The sequence below is a fragment of the Ostrea edulis genome, chromosome 1 (genome assembly GCF_947568905.1).
Source record: "Ostrea edulis chromosome 1, xbOstEdul1.1, whole genome shotgun sequence".
NCBI lineage: Eukaryota > Metazoa > Mollusca > Bivalvia > Ostreida > Ostreidae > Ostrea > Ostrea edulis.
The window spans coordinates 15,522,722-15,544,776 of NC_079164.1; the positions used below are offsets into that span (position 1 = coordinate 15,522,722).

A 22,055-nucleotide genomic window follows, 5' to 3' on the forward strand; every position below is an offset into this window, starting at 1 on the left:
AGCATTAAGTATAGTAGCAGTGTTTTTTTTGTCTGTATTTTATTCCTACTTTCGCTTTCACATTTATGGATTACTTTCATATATGTGCTGATCTTGAAAACAAGTCTACCTGTTTGCTATCATCTGATGAGGTTAAATGTCAATTCAGTCTTGCAGCCATTGCCATTAACCATCATTTAACTGGCAGCAGATATATATCTATCGACCAGACTTAGAGAAAGCAGACTTTAAACAAGAGGTACTGTGAGCAATGCTCACTAAGAATACCCCCCACTTACCCCAATCTCCCAAAGGGCGTTGGTAATAGGTATAAACTACCTCTTTTCTGAGTGTAAAAAACAAATGGCATGCCAAACCGAACCATATTGCTACTTCGATGTCCAGTGTGCGTGACCTTTGACCTTTTGACCCCAAAATCGATAGGGAACATCTTCATCCCATGGGTAGTCCATATGTATGATATGGTGACTGTAGGTGGAAAGGATAACGCTTTAGAGCCCGGAAACCATATTGCTACTCCAATGTCCAGTGCGCTTGACCTTTGGACCCCAAAATCGATAGGGAACATTATCATCCCATGGGTAGTCCATATGTATGTTATGGTGACTGTAGGTGGAAAGGATAACGCTTTAGAGCCCGGAAACCATATTGCTACTTCGATGTCCAGTGCGCTTGACCTTTGAGCTTTTGACCCCAAAATCAATAGGGAACATCTTCATCCCATGGGTAGTCCATATATATGATATGGTGACGGTAGGTGGAAAGGATAATGCTTTAGAGCCCGGAAACCATTGCGTCTACAGACGGACGGACAACCCGATTCCAGTATACCCCCCCCCCACACAACTTGTTGTTTGTGATGGACTGCACATTTAGAATTGCTAGAAGAAATACTATTAATACACCTTATCCATAGTGCCAAAGAAAAACCATACATATTTCATGTAAATACCTGAATTCGCCTAGTGTTATTCAGTGCTTTCGATTCTCAAAAGCTCATAATTAATACAACATACCCTCCTTTAATGGCACTCGAACAAACAAAAGAAAAAATCCACGGGCCACTTTATCAAAGCAATTTACTCTGAAATTATACTTAATCCTGCTTACCAGAATAAGTTTCACAACTAAATGGTTGTCATAAGCCGATTGTAAGCGATGATTTTCTGAAGAAGAAAAAAATGCAATGATATCTATACCAGAAACATGTACATTTTTATGCCACTGAAATAAGAGATTTTAAAAAATATACTTCAATTTCTTGTTAATGATTTTTTTGGTGACTCTCCATTTCAATGTTATAACTCAGAACCAATACAGCTTTTTCATTGTTAACATACCCCAGTCATTGAGTTTTTTAGCCACCTTCCTGTAAATCGCATTAACAATTCCAATCAGCACTGCATAGATTGCTGTGGGAAGATTCAACACCAAGAAGTTCATCCATGATTTCTCCGAGGCATATTTCTTATTTGCCCAGTCCTGCATTGCAAAGTAGCCCAACATGATGTAGAACGCAATCGCCAAGGAAACAGACACCACGGGAACCGTCACACAGTAGAAACGAACATTACGCTTCCACTTCGGATAAACTGGTTCTGGTTTACCGGTCACAGGGTTCACACCCTGTATGCCGTAATAATTTGCTCGTGGTTCATCAAATGTAGACGAGACCATATCAATCGTACCCCATCGATAAGAAAGTTCAGAACAATATCGCTTCCAGAGTTCCAGAAATATGGTGGCCCAGATTATGTTAAACACAGCAAATATGGCTTCCCTGTACATGCTCTGCCAAGAAGTGATGAAGTAAATAATCCCAATGAAGGCAGGTGGGATTAATGCAATGGTGTAGTAACCAAGAAACGCAAAGTACAGTCCTATCTTCTCTCCAAAGTAGTGCCGCACGTCATCTAGATTACAAAGTACAATTTAATACCTTCATATGTTCTGTTCATTCTTCATGTATCAATTTTACAACACCATTAGTTTACCAACCGATTGTGCTTTGAGAGGATGACTGCGAGTTTACGTTTGATAAATAACCAGTATTTTACCTATTGGCTGCTCTTTCAGGACACGCTTTAGCTGGTACCAGTCTGCGCCAAGTTTTTTCAGTTTCTCAGGTTCATGAAGAGGGTACATTTTAGTGATGATGTCTCGACTCAAATACTTCTTAACTACACAACAAACATCAAATTTTCTTGTTATAATTCAATAAAACAATTCATTTCCTGGAACATAATATCAAACCATAAAAGCAATAAATGTCATTCGGAATTAAACTTCACCCACTTTGTGGATAAAATCATCAACAAATATTCTATAAAACTTTAATGAAATTCATCCTTTTCAACATACAAATCATGAATTTCAAAGTTATTTTTGAACAGACCAGCTTTCAGTACAGCACGGTAAGTACCATGAAATTTCTCCCTGTTCTATATGAACGTTAATTTTATTTCGTGTAACTTACGAATGCTTTTCCCCGTCCATAGTGTGATTTTGTCGTAGCCTGGAATGTGGTCTTCCTCATCCCCTGCTCGGACTGCCTCAATCTCATGAAGGATCAGTTTCTGTTTCTCTGCCATTGACAGGAAACTTTCATGGTCCTCTACAAAACAAGGTTACTATATACATCTTGTTTAACTTTTGTTGGAGTAACTTGATATACCACAGGGATAACGATGCTACCATGTATAAAGCATTTTTATAAAGAACTAAGTTCAGCCTGATTTAGCCCAAAATTAGACTACAAATTTCATGTTAAACTACATCATATCAACAGGAAGAGTTTGTATAAATTTGTTTTTGGAGAATTCACTATGTACAGAATCACAATTATGCCCATTTCCACCATTTTAAGCTTTTTGACAAATCAAAAAGTATGGACATCTACGATGATCAAATTAAGTACAGTTCTACTAAATTTAAAAAAAAAAAAAGAAAAAAAAGTACAGTTCTACTTAAGGATCAGACAGGCTTAATAATAACCCTGATACAGGCATTAGGAACATTTTGAATCTTTTGTAGCTTTTTAAATAGAAAACCCTTATACATGTATATAAATATATTTTGAGACAATTTCACCAAATTCAAATTTAGCAACTATAGCAGGCTTAGATTATAAGTTGAGTTTCTACCAAATATATTTATCAAATGTATTGACAAGGCATTTTTATTTTTCACCATTCATTTGCACTAAAGATTTAAGCTTGAATTAAAAGAAAAGTTCTTCTTTCAAATTAAATGTATTTCTTTTAAAAAAGTTTTGCAAATCCCTATATATCTTTATGTCGAAAATCATTTTCTTTAATCCATATACTATAATAGTAAACAAATATTTGAATTACCGCCCCTTAAAAAGGAGTCTGTGTCTGGTAGGTGGCACTGCTGTGAGAAATGTCTGCACTACGCAATGTAGCAAAGGAAGATCTGCAGCCACAGACTGTGGCAAATCATGCTGTTTTCCAAAGGAAGAATTCCCAAGTCTACGCATTTAGTCATTGGGGGCAAACATAAAATATGTCACCAACTTTGTGATGTCGTATTCAGAATAGGAGTCAGTTTGTAGAGGGGGGGGGGGGGGGGGGGGATAAATTTTCAATTTCATTTCACAGAATTTTAACATGGAAATTACTGAATTTCAGAAATAAAATAAAGTTTACAATCAAAGCCAGAAATAGATGCTGTTACACCTGGTTCTTTATACTGAATCATGTTCAATCCTGCTTATCCTTTCATACCAATAAATACCCGGTATCTGTTAATATTTGCATTAACCAATCAATAATAATCCTTTGCTAGTTTAATATTTATATTGTCATAAACAAAATGCAGGGGTTCAGACTTTGTATGGAAAGTTATTTTGAGCATAAAAATCTAAAAAAAATTAAAAATTAAAAATAAAAAAAATCTTTAAAAAAAACCCACAAATATAAGGAATGTCTAGATAGTATTATGGGGGACATATAAACAATAAGGGGAAACATTCCTGAACTATAAAAATCATGCTGACCTTGTTCTTAACCTTATATATTGAGGCACACTAACTACTTAACTTGGTCAACTCTTAGAAAATTAGAGGTCACAGGCAGCATCCAAAGCATGCTTTCAATTTGTAAGCCCAAGTTGTATCAATGGCATTAATTTGGTCTGTATATTTAATTTGTACTTTACAAGAAATGAAGTTCACACCAGATGCATGCACAAAGCCACTAGAAAGAGCATCCATGTATATTGCCATGTTTGGTGACAGCTTGTGATCAGCTGAGAACAGACCTAAATACATGTCTTTGACCTGAATGCACCTACAGACCTATGGATGACTCTATAGTGATTGCTGTATACCAACAGATGGAGATGGACTGTCAATTTCATACAACTTATTCGCTGATTTGGGGTCTGAAACCTTGCTCAATAATGTTACTTTGAATCACTTACCCATCCCCCTGAAGTTGGCCATATCTTCAATGGAGAATTCTCGGTAGCGCCCATCTCTGTAAATCTTGCACAGTCCAATCAAGTCTGCCGCTCTCAAGAGACGAGGACTTCCAGCTCCCACGTAGAGCACGGTTTGCTACAAATCATGCACTTAAAACATGTAAAGAGCAACAGGTACATGCCCATGAGGCAAATCTAGAGAATTTTTAAAATTGAAGAATTTGTAACCGTACCGAGCTGTTCATGATCACTCACTGACCAGAGTCCAGTTTTTTGTTATAAGACAGACTGACCATTAAATTGTTGACAAGCAGAAAAACAGGAAGACAACAGATAGACTGAGAATGCTGCTTTGTGATGGCACATTTTTACTGTACATGAGACATCTACATTTTCATTACATTAAGAAAATTCAGTGTTTGCAACAAAGTTCAGGCATACCAACAGAAAATGCTACAGGCAACTTGATTACCCACAGCCCTATCTGAGAGAGTTGTGACTCTTTCCTGGCAGTGAAACTTCTAACCTCAACACACAATCACCCAGTTAAGTTAGAAATACCTTTAATTCGCTGAATAATATGATAGATTGTGTAAACTAAATATGAACCATCACCCTCTATACGACCATAACAGACTGGTCTACCGTATATGTTCATTAAATACACCTTCTAGTGGCAGATCCAGAAATTTTTCAAAAGGGGAGTGGGGGTTACACAAGATTGTACATTTTCCATTTTAAAAAGGGAATGGTGGTGGTGGTTGCACAACTCAAAGTTGCAGAAAATGCCTTTCTTTGGTTATTGGTTTAAAATTATCAACCAAAGAAATGGATTGCAACCCCCTTAAACCCCCTCTAGATCCGCCAATGCAAACATCTATACATGTAGTAATGTATGTGTACACATTAGTATATATACACAGTATCTATGTGAATGTTAACTATAATGTAAAATGTATTTATATATGTCATTGTAATGAAGCTAATACTTCTATGATGATATAAAGTATTAAATTGGTACAAGGTGTCTCTACTTGATTTCAACTTCATTCCACAATTCTGGGGGGGGGGGGGGGGGGGGGGGGGGGAGAACTTGTACTCTAATATTGATAGGGTATGACTTCACCAGAAAAACTCGTACCCAAATTGCTGGTTATGAGTCCTCCTGAATATGAGTTTTCCTGATACCTAATTATAATACAACTTTACGACAAATGGAATTGGTTCAGCTTCTCTATCGTCAACTTCCCATATCTATGTAGCAATATTCCATTATCACCTGCATATAGTGTTTATTTCTCTCAGCTCTGCATATGGTCAGTTTTTAAATTGAGGCTGGCTGCTGACAAACAAGCTGATGTTACAGCAGTTTCAAAAGTCTCGTTTAATATCTGCATTCCACAATTCTATGGTCATTATAATAATCTAGTTTGCCAATACAACCTATCATTGGGTCCAGTGCTGTCTGACATGTTTCATACCAATTGTTAGGGTGTTCTTGGCACATTGATTTTGACTACGGATTACTCAGTTTACCTGGGCTCACAGCAGGTGTGACCTGTCAACAGGGGATGCTTACTCCTCCTAGACACCTGATCCCACATCAGGTGTATCCAGGGGTCCATGTTTGCCCAACTCTCTATTTTGTATTCCTTATTGGAGTTATGAGATTGATCACTGTTTGTTATCTTCACCATTCATTAAAACAATATTCCAACAGTAACAACCTGGAAACTATAACAGTAATGAAATGTATTCTCAATGTTTCATATTGTAGCTGATAGTGATTCTACTGTAAGTAGTGATGCTTGGTAAAGACATTAACTGCAGCGAATTTGTCTCATTGATTCATGCTGCAAAACGTGCAATTTGATTGGTTAGAAAATCTATAGTTTGTCATGAAGAAAATCCCAAATTAATTTCTCGAAGTTAACACTAAGGTGAACTCACTCTGAGGTACACACAAGAAAAGATTGTCTGGACAAATGAGAAAGCATTAAAATTCCTGATCATTTAATAAAATAAAAAAATTAAGGTACCACATCACTCTGCTATTTATTGACTGCTAAGCCATATAACTCTTGTTGACCTACACCTATATATCAGATCCTTGTAAAAAGCAGTGTGTATCAACACCTTAACTATGTCATACATTGACAAATACTAATGAAGTTTTCAATAGAAATCAACAGGGAATACTATAGGGCATTGTGGTTCAGAGCAAAAGTTTCTAGAAAATGAATGCATAACAGTTAAAAACACAAATGAGAAATATATACTATAAGGATTAAATCCAGGGCAATGGCAAGTTGGTAAATTTTACAATAGAATTTAATATTTGAAAGCTAATACAGACATTATCAACTATGCAACATATATATGATTATGGTGCATTTTCCTTCTAAAAGAACCCTTTAGTTTTTATCAAAATACAGAATCGCCCCTTCTTTTAATATTACTCTCCTTGATAAACATGTGTTAATATTTTATGCATACTATTTTATGATTTGTACACTAAACTTATCTAATTGTTCGCTAATCAGTTCAGCATGGGAGCATTCAGTTGACCATTATAATTGTTCACTAATCAGTTCGGCATGGGAGCATTCAGTTGACCATTATAATTGTTCACTAATCAGTTCAGCATGGGAGCATTCAGTTTACCATTATAATTGTTCGCTAATCAGTTCAGCATGGGAGCATTCAGTTGACCATTATAATTGTTCACTAATCAGTTCAGCATGGGAGCATTCAGTTGACCATTATAATTGTTCACTAATCAGTTCAGCATGGGAGCATTCAGTTTACCATTATAAACTTATCTGATTGTTCGCTAATCAGTTCAGCATGGGAGCATTCAGTTGACCATTATAATTGTTCACTAATCAGTTCAGCATGGGAGCATTCAGTTGACCATTATAATTGTTCACTAATCAGTTCAGCATGGGAGCATTCAGTTGACCATTATAAACTTATCTGATTGTTCGCTAATCAGTTCAGCATGGGAGCATTCAGTTGACCATTATAATTGTTCACTAATCAGTTCAGCATGGGAGCATTCAGTTGACCATTATAATTGTTCACTAATCAGTTCAGCATGGGAGCATTCAGTTGACCATTATAATTGTTCACTAATCAGTTCAGCATGGGAGCATTCAGTTGACCATTATAATTGTTCACTGATCAGTTCAGCTTGGGAGCATTCAGTTGACCATTATAATTGTTCACTAATCAGTTCAGCATGGGAGCATTCAGTTGACCATTATAATTGTTCACTAATCAGTTCAGCATGGGAGCATTCAGTTGACCATCATAATTTATTCACACAGTAATACTTTAAGGTGCAGTTATGGTTAATAGGAAATAAAACAAATATTATGAGTGAAAAACCCCAATTGTCTTATCCTTTTTTCTCCTGGATGGCTTGCCAATGCCCTTAAGCAACAGACTGGGCATACACAGTCCGCTAATTCATACAGTTTGCATGCTGAATTTACTCACCGACTGGGCCTGCCAAGACAATAGTGGAATCAACAAAGTCACTTATACTAGACAATTCATTAACAAAGCTAAGTCATCAACTACATGTACTTGAGATCAAACTCTTTCATTTGAAAGCTTAGTAATTTAACATTGCTAATTTATTTCTTGAGAATCATTATAGTCAACTCAAGTTAATCTTGTAAATTCTGGTAGGAAAAACAAGCTGTGTTTGTGAAACGCTATGCCCCAAGTGGTAACAAAGATGTAAATAAAAGGTCTCACCATAAGGAATCTATATATACAAAAAGTAAAAACCCAACTTTATATTGTTCAGGAGATATTGCTGAGGTTAATGTTTATCAAAAGAGAGTCAAACTACAAGGTCACAAGGTCAAAAAGAAAGGTCCTGTCACAAGGAATGCACATATCAAATATGAAAGCACCATTCAAAAATTATGAGCAAAGTTGAACAATATCAAAGTTTTGAACTTTAGATCAAACTCCAAAGGTCCAATGTCACACATGAGAGGCCTTGTCTTAAGAAAATCATATACAAAACCTTAAGGTTGCTCAATACAACCAGAAATAGTTTCTCAAATCAGTACAAATTGGTTTAATCATAAAAGATATGATGATATACAATAAGTATATATGCTAAAAAGGCAAAAAATATACAAATTTAGATAAAAACAGGATTTTCCAAAAAATTATTTCAACACATGAACAACTCAAGATCTGCGGTTCACCAGCCCAATGCTTTAACCACTGAGCAACAATGATACTACAGATAGACAATCAAATCGATCAATACAAATAATTTCACAAAACATTTAAATCGCCATTTTGTGACGTAGTGTCATACAGAGTATAAGCTTTAGTGTAGTGAGCTACCTTAAACAGCTCAGGAGATACTACCTAGGTTACCTTTTGATAGAAGTAAGTCAAACTCCAAGGTCACACGGTCAAAATCAAAGGTCTTGTAACAAGGAATGCACAAAGGAAAGGTGAAAACCCAATCATTTACCATCAAAAATCATGAGCAAGGTTAAAGTTTAGGACAGAGAGACCAGCACACAAAACAAAACAATTACCCTAACCATCTCAACAACAAGGTAATTAGAGTCAATTATCTAGGTCATCAATGGTCTCTTAACACAGCCAGTATATCTGGGCAACCAATGGTCAGCTTAATTAGGTCATCAGTGGTCTCTTTGACTCTAATGTCAGCATATCTGGGTCATCAATGGTCTCTTGTGATAATGGTCAGCTTATATAGGTCACCAGTGGTCTCTGTGATAATGGTCAGTTTATGTAGGTCATCAGTGGTCTCTGTGATAATGGTCAGCTGATGTAGGTCAGCAGTGGTCTCTGTGATAATGGTCAGCTTATGTAGGTCATCAGTGGTCTCTGTGATAATAGTCAGCTTATGTAGGTCATCAGTGGTCTCTGTGATAATGGTCAGCTTATGTAGATCAATAGTGGTCTCTGTGATAATGGTCAGTTTATGTAGGTCATCAGTGGTCTCTGTGATAATGGTCAGCTTATGTAGATCAATAGTGGTCTCTGTGATAATGGTCAGTTGATGTAGGTCATCAGTGGTCTCTGTGATAATGGTCAGCTTATATAGGTCACCAGTGGTCTCTGTGATAATGGTCAGTTTATGTAGGTCATCAGTGGTCTCTGTGATAATGGTCAGTTTATGTAGGTCATCAGTGGTCTCTGTGATAATGGTCAGCTGATGTAGGTCATCAGTGGTCTCTGTGATAATGGTCAACTGATGTAGGTCACCAGTGGTCTCTGTGATAATGGTCAGCTTATGTAGGTCATCAGTGGTCTCTGTGATAATGGTCAGCTTAAATAGGGACTGGGTAAGCATATCTAGGTCATCAACAGTGTGTCTATTAATATAATCAGCTGATCTAGTTGCCAGTGGCCTATTTCCTAATGCAATCAGCTGATCAATTACATACAAAATTGCTTACTTTGCTTCCAGCAATCAACTGATTATAATTTTCCATCACCAGAAACAATATACTTTATGAACAAAATCTGATGACTTTCTTGCTCAGTTTGATTCCCGACCTTCTGAAAGTAAACTGGGAAACTTTCTCATTTACCGGCGCGAGCGGGATTTGAACCCGCGCTGACAGAGGTGAGAGGCCGTGTGATTTTGAGCGCGATGCTCTAACCACTCAGCCACAGAGGCCCGAGGCAATGTCTTTAAATACTCCATATTAAACATCACAATATAGTATTTATTAATAACTAATTTCACAGAAAAGTCATAGTTTATATAACTGTTACATATTTTTCAGCTAAAAAAAAAAACAATGTAAAAATTGTGTACTTTCCCTTATTTGATAATTGAATCTGACAATAGATATCATAATGATGTAATTGGACAAGAGAACCGCAAACGGTACATAATACGCCCGTGAAATGCTTACATGGGTGTTTTTCTTGTGCTATAATTTGTATAACTTTGCTTCAGGTATTATCAGCCATCATGAGGCTGTGACAAACTTTCATATGAACAAAGGGTCTTAGCTTAAAAATCAAAATTTCCTCAAAATGGACCAAGTTCAACAACCTGTAATTTTCTCAAAAATGGAAGAAAATCAAAATCCTTTCCCAGATGCACATCTTCAATACCCATGCAAACACTCTACAGAATAAGATGGTCCTAACTTGAAAACTGTGGAAGGAGTTGGGCGGACAAATTATGTACCCTCCATAGAATATTAATTTCCAAATAGACTAAGTTCAACAACCTGTAATTTTCTCAAAAATTGTAGAAAATCAAAATCCACCCCACATGCACATCTTCAGTACCTATACAAACACTCCACAAAATAAGAAGGTCCTCACTTGAAAACTGTGGGAGGAGTTGGGCGGACAAATTATGTACCCTCCATAGAATATTAATTTCCAAATAGACCAAGTTCAACAACCTGTAATTTTCTCAAAAATTGTAGAAAATCAAAATCCATCCCACATGCACATCTTCAATACCCATACAAACACTCCACAAAATAAGAAGGTCCTCACTTGAAAACTGTGGGAGGAGTAGGGCTGACAAATTATGTACCCTCCATATAATAATTATTTCCAAATAAAGGGGCAAAACTTCTGGAAAAAAGGTCGAAATGGATCAAAATTGCAGTATGATCTCGAGTGACCCACAAAGAAGCTACACAGCAAGTTTCAGCATGATATGTGAAAGGGAAATGAAATTATAAAGAGAAAACTCCGAACGGACGGACATACAGACATCGCTGTACCTTAATACGTCCCGTCTAAAGACGGGCGTATAAAAAAATGAAAGTCTTTAGGAAAACAGCTCTCCCGCTCAACTGAATTCTTGTCTTTGAGAAAGCCTTTAGGTCATTTTGCCACAAATTTGTAAACTCTGATCCCTCAGAATTTAGTTTATGGGATCTCTTGACACACCTGTCATGCAAGTACTTTTAGAGCTTCATCAATGTTCCTGAAAAATTCTGTCTATGACCTTAAACCAACCTATCAAATGCATGCCTATTGATGTACCTGTTTGTATGTCATCACCACAGCGCTAACTTCCAGGTCAGCACCACCGGCAGCTTCCGACATCTGTAGTTTTGATATCATCCACTCAATGGCTGGCTGTTTGGCCCCCACTGCAAACTCCAGCACCACCAGGGGCTGAAATGGAGCAGCGGTCTTCTGACGTACAACATTTTGTAATCCAGAAGCAGGGGACTCCTCTTCTTCCATGATTGAAACTGAAAGTGGGAAGCTTAGGCCAATTAAGATGAAATTGATAGATCATCATCCCCGCCCGTCCCTCAAAAAAGGGCCCACCTCGATTTTTTTTATTTTCACAAAAATTACGATTTCAAACAAACTTGCTTCCCAGTGACATGAGTGAATGATTAAAGTCACAGAATGTTGGTTTTATATCTTCTACCAAGGATTCTTTGAATGTTAAAGGGAAAGGCAACCACATTGTTGCCTTTATGAATAAAGTATTCCTTACTGATATCGTAAATGACAGTCTTTAACAACAGAAATCCTTGCTTAACAATTAAATCAATATTAATTAATCTATCTTATATTTCAAATTACCCGCCGCTAAGAGAGCGGCCATTGAAGTTTAATTCATTACGTCATACCGTTAGTTCTGGTTTATTTCATCAGCAGCACTGTAAACATGACAAGTCACGAACAGTTAAGTTTGGAGCCGTATAGATTTGAGCCCGTTCTTTCACAAGAAGAATTTACGAAAAGAAGACATTCAGTCGAGTCTCAGACCAGGCAGATGGTACTCGTTTCTTCATACATGTAAATGTCTCAAACCTCAATTTGTCATTACGCAAATGATGAATCCACAGTTTACATAGTATTTTCTTTTCAGATAACTTTGTTGGGTCAGGAATTTCGGGGGGGAAAAACTTTTTTCACATCTCCCCTTCGCATTAGTGTAATTAGCTGCTTGACAGGAAGGTATCCACCTATTTACAATGTATTCGTAAAATCTACTACATGCACATCTTTGATCTCATCAAAACCGGAATAAACGGTGTGATGTCAAAATTATCGATTTTTGTGGTTTTGAATACAAAAGAGTTCTGCATCATGGCAGCCTCAATAGATGGCGGGAATTTCAATTTTTAACGTTTTAAAATTAGTACTGATTCGGAAGCTTATCTAGGCCATATATCAAAAGAATAGTATGTCAATTAAATCTTTATCATATAATTACTCTATCACTTATCATGTAAAATTTTTTTTGGGTTGCCTTTCCCTTTAACTTGATTAACACTTTGTGTGATGCCTTTTGTCAAAATTTTTTTTTTCTTGGGAAATAAAAATTAAAAAATATATAAATCCTCTCACCCGCCCCATATTTTTTTGTGACCCCCATTAAAGATATTCAAATTTTTCAGAATTCAGTTTCTTTCATCTGGAATAATTCCAATCAAAATTTGTTGTTTTTTTCATGGTGGACCATTTCGGGGGTAAAGTGGGGTGCCATACGTACCCCTTCAGAGAGGGGCTGTAAATCATTTCAGGGGTATAGTGGGGTGACATGCCCCTTCAGAGAGGGGCTGTATATCATTTCGGGGTAGAGTGGGGTGCCATGCCCCTTCAGAGAGGGGCTGTATATCATTTCGGGGGTAGAGTGGGGTGCCATGCCCCTTCAGAGAGGGGCTGTAAATCATTTCAGGGGTAGAGTGGGGTGCCATGCCCCTTCAGAGAGGGGCTGTAAATCATTTCAGGGGTAGAGTGGGGTGCCATGCCCCTTCAGAGAGGGGCTGTATATCTTTCCTGCTCTTGTTGGTCTGTGGTATAAACCAGATGACTTGTGCATCTAACAATATAATTCAGATTGATTGATTAGTTGATTGTATCTTGTTTAACGTCTCTCTCGAGAATTTTTCACTCATATGGAGACGTCACCAAGACCGGTGAAGGGCTTCAATAGGCCTTTGCTCGGCACCGTGAGGATTCTTTAGCGTGCCACACCTACTGTGACATGGGACAACCGTTTTTAAGGTAATCTCCGAGGACCCGTGATATTCACATCTGATGCCAAGCGTTTGGCGATGGAACTGTCACTACCTGTTTTAACAACTCAGGTCTGTCGCAGCCGGGATTCGAACCCCGGCCTTCCGCATGCTGGGCGAACGATATAACCTGTAGGCCACAGCAGCAGAATATAATTAAGAACCAATCACTCAAAATCAATATACATGTATGTGAATTGCACGATCAAGATTTATATTATAGAGAGGTCTACCATGTACCACTGTCAGTGCATTGCATCAATATTTATTTTAGCTTCAATGGAGCTCTCTTCTATTTAAATCCCACTTTAAAAATCATGACAACTAGAGTTAAAATCAATCTTTTAAAAAAAAAATATTTTGGGTTATGATTGAAACTGATATTGATATCATAGATAGAATCTATATACATTTTAAATTAATGAAAAATCTATATCAGTTTACGAGAAAAAGTAACAGCAAATTTCCATGCAAAATTGTTAGTTAAAATCATTATTCAACGAAATCAAGGAGGAATAAATATTGTCTCCAGCTACACGTGAATATATTCAGATACCGGCATACCCCCCCCCCCCTCCCCCAATCGCTTCCAGATAATTTAAGGGGTATCTGGATTCGCTTTAACTTAAGGGCTTGGACCCTTTACTGAGTCTGCAGGCCAATCCATAAATAGAACTGTGAAAGTGGGCGTGGTTCAATTCCATTCACCTGCATGCTGCACATACGCACATGAACTACGGATAGGTAGGCCTATGGGCCTAGCTTTACTTTCACGCAACAGAAATAACAATATAATTTTTAAACCGAAAGTAAAGCTGCTGAAAGACCAACCTCTAACTCGTCCGTTTTGACGCTCCTGTCGAAAATCAATGCCCAAAACTGTCCAACAAAATTCTTTACATCCGATAATGCATGTCAGCGATTCCTTTTACCCCCGCTTTATCATTCCATTGTCACTCGACCGTGACTGTACAGTTTTAAAAGATGGCGGATGTCACAATTTAACTAAAGACGATGACCAAAGGATGGCTTTGGAATAGGACCGGTCGATTTCAACGAAAGTCATTAAAAAGGATTTTTGACAATGGGAAAGAAACACATGGACTTCAAGATGGATCTGTTCAAGTGATGCTTTGATCCTTCCACACTTGTGTTCTTAGCACCTGTGTTCTCACCCAGGTAAATATACACTAGTACAGTAGTTTAATATAAAACAACCCACTTTACACTTTCATTTTAATCTTTTATAACCAATTAGCAAGCGAAGTTAAGTACATGTAAAACACATAGACCCTAACGGCAAATAAACAATCGTATACCTGTTCAGGTGATCTAAGAATTATGATATCAACGGTGGCGGATCATAGAGCTTCTGGTTACATTTCTCTTTCATGTAGCCGGTGGATGGCACCCAAAGGCAATGTTATATCGTTTGGGTTTGAATTTACTATTAAACAGGCTGGGAACACTTCCTCTATAGCAAGATTTTCTCGCTAAAATGTGATTAATTAGCCCTCTTTAGCAAGAAAGTAAACATTACCATAAATAGGTGTTTTGATTGAAAATGGCAAATTCCGTGCAATGCTGAATAAGTGCGACATACACTCAACATGACACGAATTGTCTCTATAAAATTGACAACACAGTCAAGAAATTTCATATCAACGTGTATATATAGGGATCCAATGCACATATCATGTGTGTTTTTGTTTTGATTTATATATTTGCAGAGATATATATATATCAGGCACTTTAGCACTTTTTGTTCTTTACACATGAAACATGACGAGATGTACTCCACGGTTGTATGGGATATATTAACTCTCGCTATAAAAGAGGGATTTTGTGAGAAGATCTCACTGTAAAGGAATTAAGTGTTCCCAACCTGTTAAAGAGTAAACTTGACTCCAATTGATATAATTGCCTGTGGTGGCACCCGGATTAGTGATAATCCTGACGATATTATCTTATTAAATTAATACTGCGGCTGAAAACCAGGGGAAGGTCTTAATTAATAGTAATTTAATACAAAATTGATTTAAGGTCAAGTGTTGAGGTTAATGGCAAAATGACATTGGATAACAAATCATTTTGACTTGAAATATTTTACATGTTAAAGATTTGTTGAACTCTTATAGCATGGAAAACTCTCCAAAGACATAACTCAAGTTGTTAATGTCACTTTTGAAAAGAGAATCATTTTTTCTCCAGTAACCTTACCATTGTCTGAATGACCTTGGACCATCCTATTATTACTTATGTAGACACTTAGAGGGGTAAAAACAGAAATATATGGGGTCCTTGAAAAAAATCATTACGCCTCGCCCAATGTTTTTTTTTTTCAAGGACCCCATATATTTCCATATTACCCCTCCAAGTGTCTACATAAACAAATTTATCCTGTTGATGATTTTAATACATATACATTAATTAACGCATATTGAGTTATTGACATTATTCATTCTTGATGCTTTTCTAATGTACATGTACAACTGTCATAATAAATGACTGCAATGTATGTATTCTTGAGATACTTTATCAAACGTACAACAATGAAAATGTGGCTGCTAGAACACAACGTAATAAAAACCAGTTTTTCAACAAACTGTAAATTCAAAAACAAATTCATTTGTTTTCAAATACCTATGACATTATGATACCGTATAGCGGGTTTTACTGTGGGACTAAATTTTGGCGATTTGCTGACTCAAGGGTATGCTAATAATTCTATAGGAATAAATTTTGGCGGACAAGGAAGAGTTATCTCTCTTGCAGATACTGAAATTTGCAATTGGGTGCATATATTTAATGAGTGAAATTTTGGCGGAAAGATATCTAACCGCTAAAATTAATCAAAATCATCACCCTGCAGAAAAAAAACCCGCTACACAGTATGTGCTGACTACTTTTCAGTGACAGGGTATATGTATTCACATGAGGTCATAGTACATATGTGGTCAGTAAACCATGTGGAAGAGGTATATTGACAATAGTAGGTTAGTAAGAGGCATATTATCGTTGTATGTAGTATTGGTTTCAGCCAATGAAATTCCAAGATTTTTATAAGAGGCAAGATAATGTCCCATGTTGCAAACACATGATCATACTAATAAAACCATGAGTACTTAACATTACAAAAAAATTGCATATACTGAAAATCAAGTCCCAGAGTGCAATCGACATTTGTGGATCAAATGAACAAGTGAAGATAATGAACAGTGATCAATCTCATAATTCCCATAAAGAATACAATTTATAAGAGTTAGGGCAAACAAGGAACCCTAAACATACTAGAGGTGGGATCAGGTGCATAGGAGGAGTAAGCATCCCCTGTCGACCGGTCACACCCACCATGAGCCCTGTATCTGGTAAACGGAATTATTCGTTAGCGAGAATGGCCTAACAATTAGTATGAAACACGTCAGACAGCATTTGACTCAGTGATAGCTTGTATCACAATCATTGAATTTGCGAAATGCTGACTTTAAAGAAGACTTTTTTATGCCCCTTATCTTAAATTTGAGGGCTTGATGCTATTCACATTGTATTTCTTGTGACAAGACCTTTCTTTTGGTACCAGAATTACTTTGTTACCATACAGGAGCATCAGTATTTCACTGTTAAACAAATTTTGTAATAACTACATGAATTTATACATAACCTGTACAGATCAGCACTGTGAAATTAATGCAAATGAAAGATACGAGACACTCTCTCACACGTTTAGTGTAAATTATCCAAAACAAATAAATTTTCATATTACTTTTTATTACTACATTTGTATTACTGTTTTCAATTCACAGTGTGTACTTTCAGGTCCCACAATGGATGTTCCTGGCCTTGTGTATCGGCTTGCACTTTTCCTGTTGGTGTGTATACAGAATATCTACACATGTCCACTGTCTTGTAATTGTGTGTGGTCGGGAGATGTCAAATGCCAGCAAGCCACAATGAAAGAAATTATCTACAACCTCCCTCCAGAGACCTCAAAACTCCAAGTCAGACAAACAACTACGACTACCTTTACCCAATCTGACTTCAACACATCTAAGATTATCGTTACCCTTAAAATATATGACAGTTACATTAATGGGATCGAAGAAGGCTCTTTCACTTCCATGAAATATCTCACAACTTTAAACCTTACCCGCAATAACTTGCGCATGATATCAAAAAATGCTTTCCTGGGACTGAACCTTTTGACAACATTAGATTTGTCGCATAATAATATTCAGAGCATTGATGAAGTGTTTTACACTTTGGACAAACTAAAGACTCTGTACATCAACAGCAACTCGCTAACAGCGATACCCAGTGGGGCATTCAGTGCTCAGAAACAGCTGCAGTATCTTCAACTGGACCATAACGAGTTCCAGAGCCTGATAGGAAGCCCCTTTCAGGGCCTATCCTCCTCCTTACGGAGGTTATATATGAGGGGGTGTGGCCTGAACTCCATTGGTTCACTGCTTACTCTTCGTAACCTGAATAGCTTGGATTTAGGCGAGAACTCCATATTTGAGATGCCTCCTAATTCTCAGCTGCGTTCTGCCTTTCCATATTTGCGGTTTCTTTTCTTGGACAGAAATAAGTTTAATCGTCTTGCAGATGGACAGTTTTCAGACATGAATCTGGATATGTTAGATTTAGCATCAAACAAACTGGATCAAGTGACCAACTCCTTGTTCAACAGACTGTCTGTGCAACATTTGAATCTTTCCAATAATGCCATTATAAATGTGGCTGACCAAGCATTCCGACAAACAAAATCACTCATCACTTTAAACCTGGCCCATAATCCTATTGGCACATTCTCACCAGAAGTGTTTCGTAATATGTATACTCTGCGGGAGCTAAACCTATCTGCCTGTGCTCTCAATAGTTTAAGTGAGAACCAATTTTTAGATATATTCCTAACCATGTTGGATATTTCACGTAATTCTCTCCCATTTCTTCCTCAAGGTCTGCTTGATCGTCTGACAATGGTCAAGTTATACTTTTATGAGAACCCCTGGCACTGTGATTGCCGAATAGCTGCACTGAAGCAGTGGCTTGAGATGAAATGGAGATGTAACTCAATGATGTTCCCCGTGGAATGTGAGACCCCGGTGTGTATGTCACCCCAGTCACTCACCCAGCGATCAATCAAGGACCTTACAGAGGGGGAGATTAACACCTGCAAAACAGCTGAACAGAATGACTCTCCTGATGTAGGCCTTGCTGTGGGCATAGCCACCGGAGCCGTCCTTGTGTGTCTTATCATTGCCATTATCATCTTTGTCCTCTGTCGACGAAGAAAAAACAGTAAATCTGGAGGTCAGTTTCACCTTTGTCGATCACCTGCTTCAGATGTAACAAGTCATAATGAGAAATTTGAGAAATCATCTAAACCACAGGTTAAGCCTTTCAGTGATGGAGATCAAGTGTCAATCCAATCTGACAAAAGCTTTGTTGTGAGGCACTACTTTCAGACAATGGTGTCCACTGATCCTAATGCAATGTCCAATCCACCTGAGAGAATGCGTAGGGATACGTTTAGGACTACTTACAGTGGATCTAATCCCTCATTGGCAAGTTCTGCATATAGTTATCCAATCGGAAGGGAGACAGCTATATGACAAATCACAATGTTTTAATTGTTTTTATAACCTGGAGGACAAATTCAAGCTGCTTTAAAGAATCACAAACCACAGTGTCAGTACATGTATATTTACTATGTGAAACAGTTAGGCAGACAAGGCACATAAATATTTACTATATATTCTTTATCAACTGTACGAGATTTATGTATAACATGTTAAATTTCCATAGACATCATAGATCTTGTGATTTTCCCCCTTAATTCCACTCACTTTATAATCACCCAATATGTCACTATTGAACAGTGTCACGATTTCATATTTTTGTGATATATGACACATAGATAAATGGAAATAAGTATTTGTGTACTAAAAGGATTCTAGTACGCTTATTGTCATTAAAGGGGCATAGACACGATTCTTTATGGAATGAAATTGACAGTTTTTTGTTATAGAAATAAAGATCTTTCATAAATAAGTGGATTAAAAATATTCTTACACGGGATATAATTTGTATTTACATAAAATCCCACTCCCCAAATCATGTTTGTCAACACACTTCCGGCTTGTCATTGCTAGGAAACCACATGTGGTGGCGAGAACACCAAGGGTTCTAAAAATTATGTTAAAAGCATTAATACATTAATGATAATTCAATTTAGGGAGCAAGAAGAAAGAACAGAACATTTTTGTTGTAAAAGTTTCACCCAAGCTGGCATCACGCTGATGTTGAGTTATGTGAACGGGGCTCAAGCCTCATTTTGAAAATAATCAGTGCACATGTCTCAAATACAGTCTCAAATACATCTTTGCATCAGTTTTTGAAATTTAGGTTTGCTGCCATGTTTTACACAAATCAAATACTTTCATATCACACCAATCATAAATAATATTTTGTACCAAAATCATGTCTATGCCCCTTTGATGCCCAATAGCTTTCCATGCTGACACAAGTTTTATCAGTATTAATTTTGTTCTAGGTAAAAAAATTTTTTATATTTTTACAGTTCTGGGGCCCTGGTGTTTACTCTAGAGACTGGGAGTGGAATTGTAGCAATTTACATATCATCCTCAAGCATTTTTAGTACCATGTCCGCACAGGCACTCAACGTTTTAAATATATCTATAATAAAAAAAATTGTCTTCCTGTAAACATAATATTATGTTTACAAGAAGACGATTTTTTTTATTATTATAGACATTTAAAATGTCAAGTGCCTGTGCATGTCCGGCCTGTTTGTGTATGATTTACTACATGTATTCTGCTCTATGATGAAATAATTAACACATGAAATGTAAATATGGTATAAGTTTGGTGCAATCTTATAAAACAATTGTCAAAGATTTATATTGATATGCCACAATTCTTCATAATTTATTTAGATTTCTGAACTTAGTGAAGCTAAAAAAAATTATTACTCAAATAGACTCGGATACAGATGTATTGAGAAATTCATTTATTAAATGGTAACTTTGAATAAGAAATCGTATACTGACTCTTTACTAGATATGAAATAATCAATGCTAGAAATTTTACACACGATATGCAGTAAATCTGAAAGTCTTTGCAGAGACATGTCAATATTGGGTCAAAATGCAATTGATATATAGTAGAGTATCAAACAATTGTGAAACTCAGCTTATAGATTTATTTTTACAACAACAAAAACTTTGCACATTCAACATGTTCAATAGCTAAAAATCTATCTAGAACAACAATAACCAGATTTACAATACAATGTATTTCATTCAGAGAATAATGGATTTAAAATGTGATAGATCGGCTGATAAGTATACTTCATTGTGCATGTTAATCAATGTTATAGGTTACAACTGTATCGATACCTAACAAGTCATTACTAAAATTGTGGGTACAGAAAATGTTTGTAATGACTATGAACAAAATCACAGAATGACATAATTTATATAATCTTTATTGCCAGTATTTTTTAACGGTGCCTTTTAAAAGCCTTCTGTTATTTTAAAAGTGTTACTGACATCTAGCAATGTGAATGTGTAACCATTGTAGCATATATTTTTGTTACAAAAGTTATGTGTGTCAGTGCATGTGAAATGATTATTTACTGATTCAGCTTTATGTCTGACTCACATATGTACATTTTTTATCATAAGGTCTCATAATTTAAAATATTTTATAAAGAGAACAAGGAACTTTTTTTTTCTTCTGTTTTTAAAAATGTGGATCTAATAGACAAACAGATAACTACAGGTATCATTAAATTGATTAGACAGGACTAGATGTATTACTAGAATCTACTGCAGGCTCACCAAAGCCATAGTTGCCAACTCATCGTTTGTTTGTAAACATAAAAAAGACTTGATTCTTTGTTTGCATAACACAGAGTTAAGGCTAACAAAAACGTGAACCAGTCCCTTTAATTTAAAAAATCCAAAATTGTATGCACAAAAAATGCAATTTATATTCAAAATCACAAAGATCTGGTCCACGTTCTTGCCAGAGATGGAAATTATGAAATGGACACCAGCGTGATGGAGCGGTAATAAATGACGCTATCATGAGATAACTTGCTCACCATACGAGAAATTACAACACACACACGTTGACCAAAGTAAAGTTCGATTAGATCACTCTATAAATATTTTACTTATAAACTAACATCCTGCAGCTCCATAAACTTAACTTCCTCGTCAACCGGTACATGTACTGTGTTGTCATAAGGATGCGAACAGCTGATGAATGAATGAAATTCGTGAAAATTTTAAACATGATACCGAATGCCGAAACAAAAATAAGTAAAACAATAATAAAAACCATCCTCTTTGTTGTTCTGATAATTGCAGATAAATCTCAAACACTTGCCTACCTGATATATTTGGAAACGCAGGATAAAAGTAAGCTAACCGTTACACTTACAGCTGCAGCTTTATCCTCATCATCACTACATGTCGTATCGCGAACCCGACCTTTATTAAATTACCTCGGGTTCGGATATATATTTTTTATGATATATCATATAATTTACAG

The 22,055-nt window shown here is 36.5% G+C and overlaps 2 protein-coding genes and 1 long non-coding RNA gene across 5 annotated transcripts in view; 1 reads left to right on the plus strand and 2 right to left on the minus strand.

Annotated features, from left to right (window-relative positions):
* Positions 1-21,225, plus strand: part of LOC125661784 (leucine-rich repeat-containing protein 15-like) — a 140,308-nt gene extending 119,083 nt beyond the window's left edge. The window contains exons 2-3 of the mRNA XM_056152796.1: positions 14,221-14,651; positions 17,289-21,225. Of these exons, the coding sequence (XP_056008771.1) occupies positions 17,297-19,087 (1,791 nt within the window). The 5' untranslated portion in view covers positions 14,221-14,651; positions 17,289-17,296 and the 3' untranslated portion in view covers positions 19,088-21,225. The remainder of the gene's footprint in view (positions 1-14,220; positions 14,652-17,288) is intronic.
* LOC125661725 (uncharacterized) overlaps positions 1-22,055 on the minus strand; it is a 73,599-nt gene that overhangs the window by 11,246 nt on the left and 40,298 nt on the right. For all 3 annotated transcript variants that reach the window (XM_048893885.2, XM_056152792.1, XM_048893876.2), the window contains exons 10-15: positions 11,473-11,687; positions 4,444-4,579; positions 2,477-2,614; positions 2,058-2,180; positions 1,341-1,913; positions 1,111-1,166 (exon numbers count right to left, since the gene is read on the minus strand). In XM_048893885.2, the coding sequence (XP_048749842.2) occupies positions 1,111-1,166; positions 1,341-1,913; positions 2,058-2,180; positions 2,477-2,614; positions 4,444-4,579; positions 11,473-11,687 (1,241 nt within the window). The remainder of the gene's footprint in view (positions 1-1,110; positions 1,167-1,340; positions 1,914-2,057; positions 2,181-2,476; positions 2,615-4,443; positions 4,580-11,472; positions 11,688-22,055) is intronic.
* On the minus strand, positions 20,708-21,985 carry LOC130051229 (uncharacterized). Its single transcript, XR_008799649.1, has 2 exons — positions 21,895-21,985; positions 20,708-21,760 (listed from the first exon to the last, which is right to left on the minus strand). It is a non-coding gene; the product is annotated as an uncharacterized LOC130051229 (long non-coding RNA).